Source organism: Myzus persicae, unplaced genomic scaffold (genome assembly GCF_001856785.1).
Source record: "Myzus persicae strain clone G006 unplaced genomic scaffold, MPER_G0061.0, whole genome shotgun sequence".
NCBI lineage: Eukaryota > Metazoa > Arthropoda > Insecta > Hemiptera > Aphididae > Myzus > Myzus persicae.
In genome coordinates this window covers 219,801-235,490 of record NW_019101580.1, presented here as the reverse complement: position 1 = coordinate 235,490, position 15,690 = coordinate 219,801, and the positions used below count along the sequence as shown (strand labels likewise).

General features: G+C 31.4%; 1 protein-coding gene and 1 pseudogene across 1 annotated transcript; one reads left to right on the top strand and one right to left on the bottom strand.

The window, feature by feature from the left end:
• Positions 1 to 209: 209 nt before the first annotated feature.
• On the top strand, positions 210 to 4,571 carry LOC111029782 (annotated as a pseudogene).
• Positions 4,572 to 10,047: 5,476 nt separating this feature from the next.
• LOC111029775 (papain inhibitor-like) lies at positions 10,048 to 13,434 on the bottom strand. Its single transcript, XM_022308931.1, has 2 exons — positions 12,853 to 13,434; positions 10,048 to 10,964 (listed from the first exon to the last, which is right to left on the bottom strand). The coding sequence occupies exon 2, from the start codon at positions 10,938 to 10,940 to the stop codon at positions 10,407 to 10,409; it is 534 nt and encodes a 177-aa protein (XP_022164623.1). The 5' UTR covers positions 10,941 to 10,964; positions 12,853 to 13,434; the 3' UTR covers positions 10,048 to 10,406.
• Between the last annotated feature and the right edge of the window lie 2,256 nt (positions 13,435 to 15,690).

Below are 15,690 nucleotides of genomic sequence, written 5' to 3'. Positions count from 1 at the left end.
AGTACGCGGGACGCGACGCGTCACTGCAGGAGAACGGTGCTGTGGAGTCGACGGATTAGCAGAACGGAAGTGACATCTCGTCTTGTGCGTCCGTGAAGCCGGTGGCGCCTGAACTCCTAGCAACATCGTCCAAGGTTCGGGAGTTCGACGAATTTGCAGGTGACCGTTCAGGGGGGGGGGGTCGATGGTCGTCGGCGCCCAATATTCGTATGAGTTTCGAACTGACGGACACCCCAGAACCGGCAGATCTCGGGGAATGCAGCGAAGCTTCTGATCAGAAATTGGTCGACGACTCTGTTCATCCTAAACTGCGTCGCAACATGTGGAGTCTGACGAAGAGATTCGTCCGGCGCATGTTTTGCTGCGCCGCCGTTTAGGATGACCCCGACGTTTTTGTTGCTGTATCCTGGGCCATAGCGAGGCATCGAGTGGCAGTCTCAATTTATTCAAATATGATGATTAACAAAAAAAAATTATGTATATGTATATATATATATGTATCAAAATAATAATATTTTCAATTTAAATATTTTTTAGTATTTGTGATTTTTGAAGGACTTTCCGTGACATCAGTAAGTTTTCTCTTAAGTTGGTTTGAAAACAGTTTATTTTTTAATACATTTATTGGCAGTTTTTCGTAGTATCGATGGTCAATATCATATTTTAAACTTCTGTTAGACACCGCAGCAGCTCGTAGCTCGTTACCATAATGGGTTTGACGATCGGTTTTCAATTTCAATCGCTGACGCAGTGACGCACATTGTCTGTGTTTAGGACTAGGAAATTATTGTAGCCCTTAAGTCAGGCATGTCAAACACGCGGCCCGCGGCTCATTTTTTTGCGGCCCTTATCGTGTTCCTCTGTATTGGAAAGATTCTGGAAACTAAGAGATCTGAGATGCCATACAAATATTTTTAGAGTCTAAAGAACAAGACGTCAGCGTTTTATCTGATCCAATGTGGGTATAAGACCTATCCTTCATGGTCGATATAACGAAGCATTTGTCGAATTTAAATTTAAAATTACAAGGGAAAAATCAAATTAGCCATTAATGACCATGTTAAGGCTTTCAAATGTCAATTAGATCTATTTAAAACACAACTACAAAACGAAGACTTAACACATTTCCCAGCATGCACGACTTATACAAAAATTAATAATGATCCAATTTCCTACAAAAAATATTCAGAAAAAATTATGTGTTTGAAGACTGAATTCGAAAATAGGTTTCAAGATTTCCAATATTTAGAAAATGATTTTGCCTTATTTACCTCTCCTTTTTCAATTGACGCAGTAAATGTTTCAACACATATACAAATGGAACTGATCGAGATTCAAAATGATTCAAATTTAAAAAATAAATTCAATGATGTTGGTGTTCCTGATTTTTACAGTTTTGTGCCAACACGATATATAGAAATTCGTAGATTTTCAAGCAAAATTATTTCTATGTTAGAGTCGTTCATTGTTTTTACTTATAATATTTAAAATTTTGTATTGCATATTTTTATAATTTTAACTGTAGCCTGTAGGTATACTATAAATTATAATATGACATATTGTGCCATATTTTTTAATGCATAAAATATAGCTGTGCTGTACCTAACCATCGATATTTTTGCTGCCCTCCAACGACGCTTGTTTTCGGTCATATTCGCTAATACAATGGTTAGGTTAGATTATTTTATTGTAAGAGTTATTACTTTATTAGTTATGATTTTATAGGCAATACAGGTATAAAGTGTTCACAAAAACAGGTGAACTCTATAACTTAATAGCCAGTTAGGTACTTATATTATTCACTACCCTATACATATTTCCGAATTCTATTTGTAGCCTGCAGGACATGTGACTAAACCACTAAACTATTGGATCATAATTTCCTAAGACGTACCATTTTTAACTCTTGCCTTTGCATGTGCAAGTGGTGCAACAACTTCACTTTTTGTGTGCACTATGTTTTCGTGGACACACGCCACCGCCGGATATGGATGTTATTTCTTTGAGATTCAATTTTAAGGGATATTTCCTATAACTATCAAATTAAGCCTAAAATATTCAACCTTTTTTGATAATACCAATGACTATTGTGTATTTGTGTACTGTACAGTGTACAGTAATATCCAGTATCCACGATTGAGGAAATAAAACCTTTTCTGCTCTCCCTACCTATTCATCAAAAATCGTAATTTGGTTTCGTTTTTACTTTTTTTTTATAAAAGGAAATTCATTTTGTAGCCGACAACATTTTGTGAATCGACATACTATTTTTGAAGCCATTATTGTTGTTTAAATATTTAACATTCGTCAAACGGCTATCACTTGATTAGGTACCTTAATCACCAAAAAACAAAGTAGGGATACTAATATTTACTTTGATACAACAAAAACTCACGTTCACGACGTAGACGGCACTAAGACCGAGCCATAGTCGAAAACAAATAACAAATAGTTTTGTTATACGACTCGCTATATGATGCTATCTTTGTGACATCATATCGAATACTTAAATAATAAGTTATACTTGAAAATGTTAATGAATAGATCAAAATAAACGATGGCCGAATATTATCGATTAGAAGGTCATTTGAGGGAATAGGCAATATTATATGTTAGTTCTAATAAATTTTATTTTATTTTAAACATCATCAGAAGTATGAAATAAAATATAAATGTCTGTAATAATTTTTCTTGGTTTTCGTATTACTGAACATTTTTCAAGGTACGAGACTTATAATAGAAAACCGGTATAATTTATTAATTTGTCGTCCGGGTCAGGAACTTGATGAATACCGGGACATAAAAATCGCTTTAGTTGAAAAATCAACATTGCATATTGTATTTCTTATTTGCAAAGTGTATATATACAGTTCGGTAACGGCGTTTGTTTGTGCTTCTTCTCTTTATATTCCTATGAACGTTTTATGTATAGGGGAAACAGGTATTTCGTATTTGAGGTCTTAAGTCTATTACCTACTTTATTGTCTATACCTATATGCTACTCAAACAAACAAGTATTATACAACCATGCAAGGACATTGCCTTTTGAGTTTTGATGTACCTACATAGTACATTTAAATAACAAACAATAATTAATACTATTTTATCAATTAGTTAGGCTTAGGTTATTGCTATTTATGTTGCATGTTTAATATTTATACTTTTTACATTTTATTTTACTGAACAGATGGTGCCATCGGTGTATTATTATTTTTGTGTCTTACCTTACTTATTATAGTATCATCATATACCTATTAAGTAAAAAAAAATGTTGTGGACATCTACTCTACAATACATTTCCAAATCTATTTTTATAGATATAGTACTTATGTACCAACTTCCAACTGTATACGTAAAAAGCAAAAGTACAAATTGGTGCTACAAAAAACGTGCATATTATTTTCTAATACTTTATATTACGAGAGTAACCTACCTATATGGCTATATATGTTTAATATGTATTACATATTAGAAATTTACTCGATCAATTCAGTGTGAAAAAAACTCACCCGGATATTTGCACCATCATATATCGTATTTTGTACGGTTTGAGAACGTGGAATTGGTTCCCGGGTCAATTAAATTGTACGAATTGGTTCCCGAAAAAAACACTTTCCAGTATACAACTGTTCGAATTGGTTCCCGAATAAAATTACTTATCAGCTTATCAGGATACAACTCACTGTTACAAGATACGTACATTTTTAACCATACCTAGATATTCTAGATAGTGTTTGAACTATTGGAACTTATTTGAATTCTAGACAGTCCTAAGGCTGAATAAATGGGAAGGAAATTGTTGTTGGTTGAATACATCATAATAATTTGAAAAGTTAATTTAACAAAACTGTATTATCACGAAAGCTGTAGACAACCCAAAAACCAACTCGTATATTACCTGTAGACAACCCGGGAACCAATTCGACAATTGGGAACCAATTCGTAGTCGTCCGTACGGTTCATGATACATCCCGGTGTGCACCTGCGGGATAATTTCACACCGGTTTAGACCAACGAATTTTTAGATGATTTTACATCGTATATTTCATAACTTTACGACTTGATGATGCAGGGAACAAGTTCCAATAATGCGACTCGGCCGGAGGTGTTCCACCAGCGTCTCTGGCTTGTAGGATTAAATTCACCGGGGCCGAAGGATTAGATTTCTACTACGTGTCGTTGGTGAAGGACGGTTACAACATGCCAATCAGTGTGTTCCCGTAAGAATTACGAGTTATCGAATAAAGGCAAGTACAACTGCAAATCGGCTGACTGTGTGGCCGACCTGAACAGCATGTGTCCGTCCGAGCTGGCCGTCAAGACTGGTTCCGGCGTGGTGGCGTGCAAGAGGGTCTGTGATCGGTTCAATAAGGACACTGCTGACTGCTCCCGAGGTGCTCATCACAATACCCCAGCCACCTGTAAGAACAGCTCGTGACCCACAGACAACATGGCATTATTCTAGAATGCTTGTCCGGACGCCTACAGTTACACGTATGGCGTATATCTTCGACGGCACGACCATCACGTTTACTTGTCGTGGCAATCTGAGCCAAGGTCTGGAACCATGATGATTTTTACGGTTCCGGTTTTGGTTCGGTTCTTAGAAAAACTAAAATTTCGGTTTCAGTTTTTTTTCGGTTTAAAAAAAAACTACAATTTTGGTTTCGGTTTTTTAGGACTTAAATAATTGAATAAATAAAACAAAATACAGTAAAATAAAAATAGTAAATACAAAATAGCTCTGTCATTTAATGCACGACCTCGGTTCAAATAAACCTTTTTGTTTTTTTATAGTTTATATTATATTGATTGATATTATAGTATTATGTATTATTTACCAATTAGAAATTACCACTTATTGTATCAGTATTTAGTGTTTTAAATTTTAAAATATACACCCAAAATCTACCTCATAGATAGGTAGGTATATCATAACTTATTATAAATATGTTCTTTGCCGTATAATAATCTGTGATATATGAATAATAAAACATTATAGAATACTTAAAAAAATATTTCCAACAATTAAAAATCTTTTATTATTTAATGGTGACTCATCCATAAAAAATCAATTTGATAAAAATTACAATTTTTAATAATGCAATATTGCAATAATAACATTTGTAAGATATAAATTAAAATAAAACAAATGACCTTTGAATATTTGATGATAATGATAACTTATACATCATATTACAATGAATGAGAATAAAACAAAACAAAACAATAACAAAACTTATAAAAATGTAAACTATATTAGGTTGGTATAGTAAATCTTATTCGTTTGTTTCCTTTTCAAACAATCTATTTGTACGAACTATTAATTGATTTTCTTAATTTTTGGATGTTATATCACTTTGAAGGGAGATAAAATAAATTAATCCCTAAAAATAGCTTTTCAACACTGACCGAAATCAACCGTAAAAAACATTTACAAATGAGTTTCGGTTCCGGTTAAGTTCCGGTTTTTAATTTAAATAAGGGTTCCGGCGGGGTTCCGGTTCCCAACATTCAAAGGGTTCCAGTTCCAAAACCGGTTATTTTCGGTACGGTTCCTGTCATTGATTCGAGCACCATGTACGAAGTCAAATTTCGCCCTTAAGCAACCACCGGCCTGTTTATTGTGTAGCTATGTATAATTATATAGATTTGGGGTAGGTATTTGTAATTTAACATGATTTTTATTTATTATATATATATGTATATCATATGCATATAAAAATAAAAATAAATAAATATAAATTTATTTAAAATACAATTTTCAAAAATCATATCTTTTTCCTATAAAATATATCTTAGTATGGAACAAACGTTTTCATCATTAGATGACTCCATTAGAAAATTGAAAACCTAATGATAATATTCTTAATACTCATATTTATATACCTACATACATTTTACCTACCATATTGCAGTTATTATAGCTTAGACCAGTGGTTTCAATACCTGTGGTCCGTGAAGTCACCTCAAGTGGTAAAAGAATTTTTTTTCACGTTCTAATATGTCATATTTATTAAGAACCTATTGGTGATTTTATTATGTATGTATAAATTATAAGTTATAAATAAATAGGTTTTAGGGCAAGAGTGGAATTAAGTAGGGGTCCTTTGTGGAAAATTCATAATAATGATCCTGTGTACTTAATGTTGAGTTGGTAATGAGTGGTTTTGACTCTTAACTTTGGACGACGTTATGGACTTGTGGTTATACCCACATGTGTAAGTTGTCTCCGCCTTGCTAACAAAGCAAATTGTTCTCTCAGAATAATCCATCTTAAATCATTTTTATTTTTCAATATTATAGAATGAATTTATCTACTATCAAATATTCAAATATAAAGACTGTAAGATTGTAAGAATATTATCATAGAATATAATATTATCTAAGGCGCACAGACGTTTTTGTTTTATATTTTAGTTTTAAAGCAAGTTATGAGCATTTTAAAGTGAGTATTTTTTTCTGAAAAGTCTATTTTGAGTGTAGTAGCTTCTACTGATGACGAATTTTTTTAAGACTAATACCACGCGCGTATGGATATATAATTTTAATACTTGGGCGTAGAACTTTTAATTATAACTTATAAGTATAGAAACGTTATCTGCAGATATCATTAGCTAATTATGTAATTTTTAAAGAGAAAAATGTTTTTATTTTTTCTATAATATAGTTCTATATTACTGTACAATAATTGTTCAATTAATTGAATTTCGCAACATAAATAAGGAATATAATATGTAAAATAAGTAATAACTATATAGCACATTAGGTTAGATTTAGGGGGTACCTATCTATATAATATATATACATACTTTATAATTTATTTTTATAGGTTAGTCCTACACGTATTATATGATATTATTATATTAAAGTATACCCACATTAATAATTAATATAATAATATATTATATATTTTTATTTTTATACTTCAACGTGTAAATGTAATAAGAAGCTTATATCTCTACTCTCTACAGATATACTTATAATGGCGTATGTTTAATACATTTTTTTTAATGTATAGGTATACTGTGTATACTTATACAAAATTGTTACGAATCGCAACTGTATGCTAAATTGATTTATGCAATTTGAACCTGAACCATTCGACAACAGGCAAACAATGAGTTGAATTATTATGACTTAACAGGTTCTTCACTCCTCGTGAGCATGTCATGACATTGAAAAATGTTAAAAAACAGGCGAGTAATTGATTTTGCCCACATCTCAAAACAAAGAGATTTTTTTTATTCAACTAAATTTATTCGATGTAGGTAGGTATAAATGTAATATTATTGTTGACCATAATTTAAATGCACAGTATCATTTAAAGTACCAAACTATACGTTCAAAGTTTAAATTTAACATCTAATAGTTACCAGTTTACCACCAATAACACACCAGTATGAAGAATGAAGATACTCTACAATAAATGATCTATTTTCTTATGATTGTTAGGTGCATTTATCTTTTTGCTTTCGCATGTAGGTACAGTCGTACAGAGTTGAGAGTATTGCACGGTGGCGATCATGCAGCTTTCATATTGTATTATAATAGTTATAACAATAACTAAAAAGTATAAACTCGGTTGTTGTACTTGCATTGGTCTGTACCGAGACTGTATAAAAACATACATCCAGGTAGCCCATATTGTGGTGTGCAAAGCTCAACTGCTCATGACTATGCGTAGTTATTAGTTGTATACCTTAGTTCGTAGCGACCGTATCTAACGAATACCAACTAAAGTACTATACCTACACTATATCAATACGCAATACGCATAGCGCAGTTTGCAGTCCATAGTCCATACCCACAAACTGTCGAACTTGCAGTTGCAGCTGTCTTCGGACAGTTACAGTTTTCTCTTTAGCATCGGGTCAGGGGGGAGGGTTGCAGAAAAATAATATTTAGATAATATTCACCATAAGATAATCGGGCAAAAAACGCGCGAAGACGAGAAAGCGAGGAATGAAATATTGATTTAAATAATCTAACCATTATTATAACATAAATAATAATATTGGTAAATTTATCGACGAATAGAATAACATCGAAGGTCTGCAGATCTCATTTTAACGTGTCTATTTAACGTGTCTCCTTTATGGTCGTTGATTCCTATGCGTGTGTGTGTGTGTGTGTGTCAGTGTGTGTGTGTGTAATCGTTTATACCGACGACACTTCAGTCGAATACAGCTACATTGATTATATAAACTAGTATTTATAATCAATGACAGCTATTATCGTGATACCAGAAAATATTTAAACGTATTTGTGAAAGGAGTACTATACCTATACATACTGCAGCTCTTCCATATAGATCGTTGTCGTTTATAGTAATAATCCGATGCCGTCCGGAACGTGAAATTAAATAGTGGCTTGTCGTCTTCTTACGACGTGGATCGAATAGGTTCGTGCAATATATACCTATATATTATTATTATAAATTATAATATTAATGATTGTAGGGCTGTACGTGATTTTACGTGTTCTCGTCGTGGACCGTATTATAGATATACCGTATAATTACCGTAAAGCTCGATTATACCGGCCGAAGCTGCAAAAGTCGTATTACCTATATAATATACAGACTACAGAGTGATTCATTTAACTTGCACTCTGTATTATTCAAAAAGTATTAATGTTTTTGAAACCATATATTTCTTGTACTTGAAAATTACAATTTTTAGTTTTGACGAGCCTTGCTTTACATTTTTGAATTACGTTGCAAAGACGATCGTCCGTCAACCGTGATCTAAAATTGTTTTTTGTGTACTTACATGAGAATGCAAAACCACAATGTAAGTAGGTACAATAATTTATATAGAGGGAATATGCTCTGCAGGGGGCATAATGTCAGTGCTTAGTGCCCCCTAACCATGTTAGCTGTCAAACCGAATAAAAAAAAATTTAAAAAAAATTTAAAAAAATGGTCCGTAAAAATGGGACCGCGGTCCGCCAGTTGGTGACCCTTGACCTATCGGTATACTAAAGGCGGTAATAATAATAATATAATATGTATATAATAATGTCGTGGAAAATAAGCACTGATCACGGCCCACGGATGGGTGACTTAAGTTTGTTTAAAATTTATCAAAAAACTCACTGTAAAATTTTTCATTATAATCTCCGATTGATTCTATTGTGAAATTAAGAAACTAAAAAAGTATAAATTAACTGCTTTATATCATAGATGAAAGATAGATGGATCTGTTTTAAATGATAAGCGATAAGCGTGATGCCTCGACTAAGGAAATAGGGATTAATTTGTATATACATAGATAGATTGTAGAATTTTACTTCTTGGAACAATTCATATCTACTCGCCGATCAAACACATAGTTAGGCGGACAAAAAGTTATGGTTGCATGTCGCTATGGAGACCAACAGGTCGTCGTGCAGTAAAATATGTTTATAGATGTACAATTTGTATGGAAACAATTTTTTTTGCCGATTTCAAACTTTTAAAGTCTTGACATTTTGAAAAATCCTTTCTTAGTGAAACTTGACATTATAATATTAATCCATCCTCAAAATTTCGATTCGATAATTCAAATAAGTTCTGCTCTGCGCTGTTATAGTGAATAGTTTTCAAATGTAGACATTGCATTGATATCATAGGAGTTAATCTACAAATGTTTTAATAATTAATTAAACATAATTTTCAAATGTGCAATATCAAAATATACACTTTATATTATGTATGAAGTTCATCAATTTTATATTGACTATAAAACTATAAAAGCAAAGATAATACTATTACAAATTAACAATGAAATATATGATAATTTTGTTTAATTTTTTCCTAACCACACCACTTCAGCAGTGTGACCCACCAAAAATATAATGATTTATAATATAAAAACAGCCAAATATTAGTAGGTACTACCTAACTACTAACAGGTAACATATTACAATATACAATGGAATGTTAAGTAATTTACATTTTTTATTTTTATCATACGAAAAAAATTACAAAGGACAATTATAAGAAATGCCATAATATTTTAACACAATAATTATACGCATATAGATAATAATTTATTTATGAGTTTTATTATAAAGTTGAATAATTTCATATTGTATACAGCAATAATTATGTAGGTATTACAGTTACAAAAAACATACTATTGGTAGATACTAGATATCATTTATATGTGTAGGTACATTTTACTGCACTACATACGCACTTGTGAAAAAAAAAAAATTTTATTTTTAATTTAGACAATTATACAATCTATACACATTCAAGTACAATAAGCATAATGGATATTTTATATAAGTGTGGCTTCAATCTTGGATGATGTGAGTGAAGAAGCCTCCGGTGAGGTACTTCGGCGCAAAATACATAAGTTAGGTATAGTCCGCACGATAAACGGTTAAACCGTAAATGGGACATAATAATACGCGTATCAAATAAAATCCCAAGAGACTTTGAATCTGCCAACAATTTTCGGTTTCAATTTTTCAAACGCAGACGGAGACACGTCTATATCATTCGTCTTGCAGCCTTCGCATTTGTCTCTCACCGTCACAATGATCGATTTCGCCGACACGGGGTCGACTATTTTCACCCGTCTTCCGCACATGGGATCAAAATTGGGATTCGGCGTCTTGAAATGACCGAAAGCTATCGCCGCAACCATGTCGTCGTTGGTGTACACTTGGCCGCACGCCGTCAACCCCAAGTTGTAATAGGTGAGGTCTCCGATTTTGCTTAGTTTCTCCGAGCTCGAGTTATGTCGGTGACAGCATGAATACACGTGGCCACCGCTGCATGGTTTGCGCTTTATCTCCTTCATGCCGTACTCCTCGCAGCCCTTGACCAGCCACGATTCCGATTGGCAACCCGTGTCCCAGCACTCTCCGCACGCGTGATGCACGGCGACGGACAGCACGAGAATAACGACCACCGATGGCGGGCAAAATACGAATCCGCGGTTCATATTTTCTCGTTAAAACGTAGGTACCTGCAGGTTTATTGTGTAATACGATATAAATTAATGGATGGATGGTCTAAAAAGCCGGAACCCGAACAATTTAATTTAAATTTAAAAAAATCTGTCCTATTATGATATGAAATGTATTATTATATTATAATTTAAATTATATAATTTATTGTATAACATTCACCCCGGCGAAGGCTTCAATTTGGTACACTAAATTGTCTATTTCTGTACTATTTATCACCAACTATTTATATATTCTTTATATATATATAGGTGGTGGGTGTAGGTGTATCACCACTATCACGTACAACACAAAATAATAATATATAATTATGCGCATATTATCTAGCATATTATAGTAAAGGTATTAACTTCCTATTACTTATTACTTATTAGTTATTAGCATATGGATATGAGGGTATGGAGTTCATGTTCATATTAAAGTATGGTTATGTTGAGTATTAACTAATCATTACAACTTGGTGCCACAGACAGACGTCCTTCCACTGCAGGTTATTTTAGATAGGTACCCGCCTATCATCTTCACAAGGTCATACATTTTATCTTAACTGTATATTTTTGAATTATATACATTTAGTAGTAAGTAAAAATAATACCGTTAAGTAGGTACATCGTATTTATGTATATACAGTATGTGTATGTCCTAAAAATCCTGTATCACCCTTAGACTTTCAGTATAAAATCAGTATACGTTTTTTACAGTAATAAGTAATAACTAATATGTATGGAAATTGTAATTGAATGGCATAAGGTTCAATTTTTTTTCCAAAACCTTTTTTTATGTTGGTAAATTTTGATTGTTCAAATTTTTTGAAACAGTTTCTTAAACAAAAATATTAAAATTAAGTAAAAATCGTCCAAGTTACAGCGGTATATTAAGTTTTTTACTTGCTTAAGAATAATAATTATGTTAACATGATATGAAGTGCATAATTTAATCAATCTCGATCGGAACTTAGATTTTTTTATTACAATCTCAAATTATTAGCGAATCTCTGCCAAAAATAAATTTGTAGTATTCTAACTTGAGAAAAACACAGTAAAACCTGTTTTCAAAAATCGAGACATTAATGTGCCCTGATATAACATAATTGCAGTATAGGATGGCTTCTGCCTTTTATAAGCCATAATATATAAGTAGAAATATATCCAATAAATATATGTCGCTATGAATATTTCTGATTATTCACCCACCTAAAAATATGTATTAGAAAATACAAATTACCAATATTCAACTTGCAGGGGGTTATATGTTTCCGATATTTTTTTATTAATTTTTGGGTAGTATCAAAATATAATTTGTTTACCAATAATAATTTTAAAAAAAACTTGAATCTTTATTTTTACTAGCTGTCCCGTCACAGCATTGCCCGTTTATTAGTTTCTTTGTTGGCATTTTCGTAGGCCGCGTGTCAGTGTTTAATTTAATTGTATTAATAGTGCTAATATTACGTGCAATTCATAATTTAATACTTAGTAATCACTATAAAAAATAAATAATAAAAACCACCCTTTTACCCCCTTAGAGATCGAATTTTGAAAAGTCCTTTTCTTAGGGCACCCCTACATTGCTTAAGGAACCTCTATACAAAATTTTAAGTATGTAGACCCAGGGGTTTGGTTTGGGCGTTGATGAGTGAATAGGGGTGGTGTCCTAAATCTATACAGATAAATTAGTTACAAAATTAATAATGCTTTTAAATAAAACAACCATTTTTTTTAAAGTAAATAATATACATTAAAGAAAATGATTATTGCCTATAATCGAATTATAATACAGTAATAAAAGCGATAAAATGATATAGTTGCATAACCTAGTATATTTAAGCCATCGGTAGGCAATAAAGTATTTAATAAAGCTTTGTAATTTGTACAAAATGATACTTACCTAAACTCCAGAATCACTCGTTAAAATCCAAAAGTACGTCTATGACAACTGACAAGTGACAATGAATATAGCCAAAACTGAATTTAGTGACTAGGTAGTTAGATAAAATTGTACGTTTTTAACAGAGTATAACTGAGTATGATCTTCTTGTATAATAACTTTTATTTATATTAGTTGATACTAATAAAATATTTTTAATGTGCTTGGTCCATATTATTATTGAGGAAATACGAAATAGGGATTTACCATAATTAATATAAATCATTAATGTTTCTCGAAATTACCAGCTACTCGTCAACAATTTAACAAGCACAAAATCAAGGTGGATATGATATTTTATCTACCTTGCAAATAATTAATATCCAAATTCCAAGTTATAGACCGGTGAATACCGAAGTCGTCGGTGTCGGTCGATGACGCGGACGTACAACACTTATGATATGGTGGGCTTTCCCACTGCTCAGTCATAGAATGATAATTATTAATAATTATGGATTTAAACACTGATTTATAGATTGTATAATAACATTATTGAATAATTATTCGGTAACCCGATAACTATTTGTTTGTATAAGGTTAACAGTTTAACTTTAACACCTAAGATAGCCCCATAGCTGACAGGTATAATCAATGGTAGGTATATCAGGGCTACACCTGCAGGGGGTACCGGGCGTGCCCAGGCACCTCCGGAAGTCCGGATCTTTTACTCAAGGCCCCAAATGGTATAATAATTGGTTAGTTTTTGAAGCCTCACTTGAAATGAATTCTACAAATATAAAACCAAATATCAAAAGCCCAAACTTAATGATAAATGAATACCTAGATAATGATCATTTACCGTTAATGAAAGTCGCCAATGATCCAAAACAACAAAAACTTTGTTTTTTATTAAAAAGGGGAAGGGGAAGTCTGTGTAGGATTTGTTTACCGAAAAATTGAATAAATTATCAAAAAATGGTATATTACCAATTATTTATATTTTTTATTATTTTGGCATTATAATGATACATATTACGGAAAAATGGATTGCTTACGACTTTACGAGCAATTTTAAGCCAATAGGCAGTGTAGTAAAGTATTTGAGTAAAAGTATTCAAATACTTTTTTCCGTATTGAATACTTTTTATTTTGAAGTATTTGAGTGGTATTTTAAATACATTTTTTTACTATTGAATACTTTTTTTTGTTATTTTAATTCTTAATTTTTTTTCATTAAAAATTCTTGTTAAATAAAAATAACTTGCCATCGTGGTCATGATATAAACAACAAGGTATGACAAGATGTAACTTTTTGACGGTCAGATCCTTCGGTAAGCACGTGATGTAGTGTTATGTATAGTAGTAATAATTGAATGACGATATGATAATACCAATACGGTTAAGTAAGTGACGTATGCGCGGGCTTGAACCAAATCTGGAATTTTACGACCATGCCATGTGCCCATGTTGCTTATATAATAATCGTGGTTATGCTTCAACATTATATATTTATCATTTATGGATAATTTGATATCGGTTTTCGTCGATTAAATGTTTTTTTTCTCCAGGAAATAGTTTATCGTCCAATATAAAGGCTATGATTTGATTTATAACTACTTACCATTTCGGAATGCGAAAATATTATTACTAATTATTAGTACTAGGTACCTATATACCAAGAAAATGGTTATTAATTTTCATTATCGTCGACGACGATCGATGACGGTATGGGATATCCAAATACATAATATTATAGCTTTAAAAATATATAACTATGTAGGGAAAAGTTCATTGTTGCGGTGCAACTATCACTAAAAAAGAACTAACATGCCTGATCAGTTTATTTGATTATTGAACGAATCATGTTTATAGAATACAATAAACAAATTTTTTACTATAACAAAATATTTCAGAACTAAAGAGATTTTTTTTTGTATTTGAAGATTATTTCAAATACTTCTGAAAAGTATTTGAGTATTATGTGTATGCTAAGGTGGACTGTGTATTACTAGCAGTCTTGTAAAGAATACTTTCTCTTAAAAGTATTTAAATATAATTACAAATACTTTTTGACGGTATTCAAAATATTAAAACAAATATTTTTTTTTAGTTCAATACATTTTATATTGAAATATTTATTTTTGTTTAGTTAACACTTATACCTGTTACCTAATTGCGAAAAGTAAAAATTCAGAAAGTTAGATATTATGTATAGTAAATAATTATGATAATAAAGCACACACATATTATGATATAATAATAGTAGAACAAAAAGCAATATATTCAATATTGGTATAATACACATAATATGATATGAATTACATAATATTTTAGGTTTCAGTCATTCTGTTATTTGCTTGTATTTTGGCGAAATCTTATTTATAAATTCTCAGAAGTTCGAAGCATTATAGAAAAATATTTTAGAAATAAAATCTAAAACAGTACAAATATACAATACGAAATATTGGAAATTGGAATTTGGAGTAGAACACTAGAATGAAAAAAGTATTCGAATACTTAACAAAACTGATTACTGGTAACCCCCAAATCCCAATAAGTCTTTTCTGTAAATTCTTAATATAGGTATTAATAAAAAGAGTACTCTACATAAATATTTTACTTATTATTATTATTATTATTACTTATTTGTTTTTATCATTAATATTATAATTATAAATAATAATATAATAAAATATATAAATACCTAAATAATTTATATATTATATTTACTATATGTGCAAAAAGTTTCCAAGTTGAGCGTGTGGTGCGTCAAAGCCGTCCACGGCTCTGTGAGGCATTTTTAATTATATCACAGTGAGAAGGTTGAAGGAATGTAAATAATTTTCAAGCCAAGTAAAG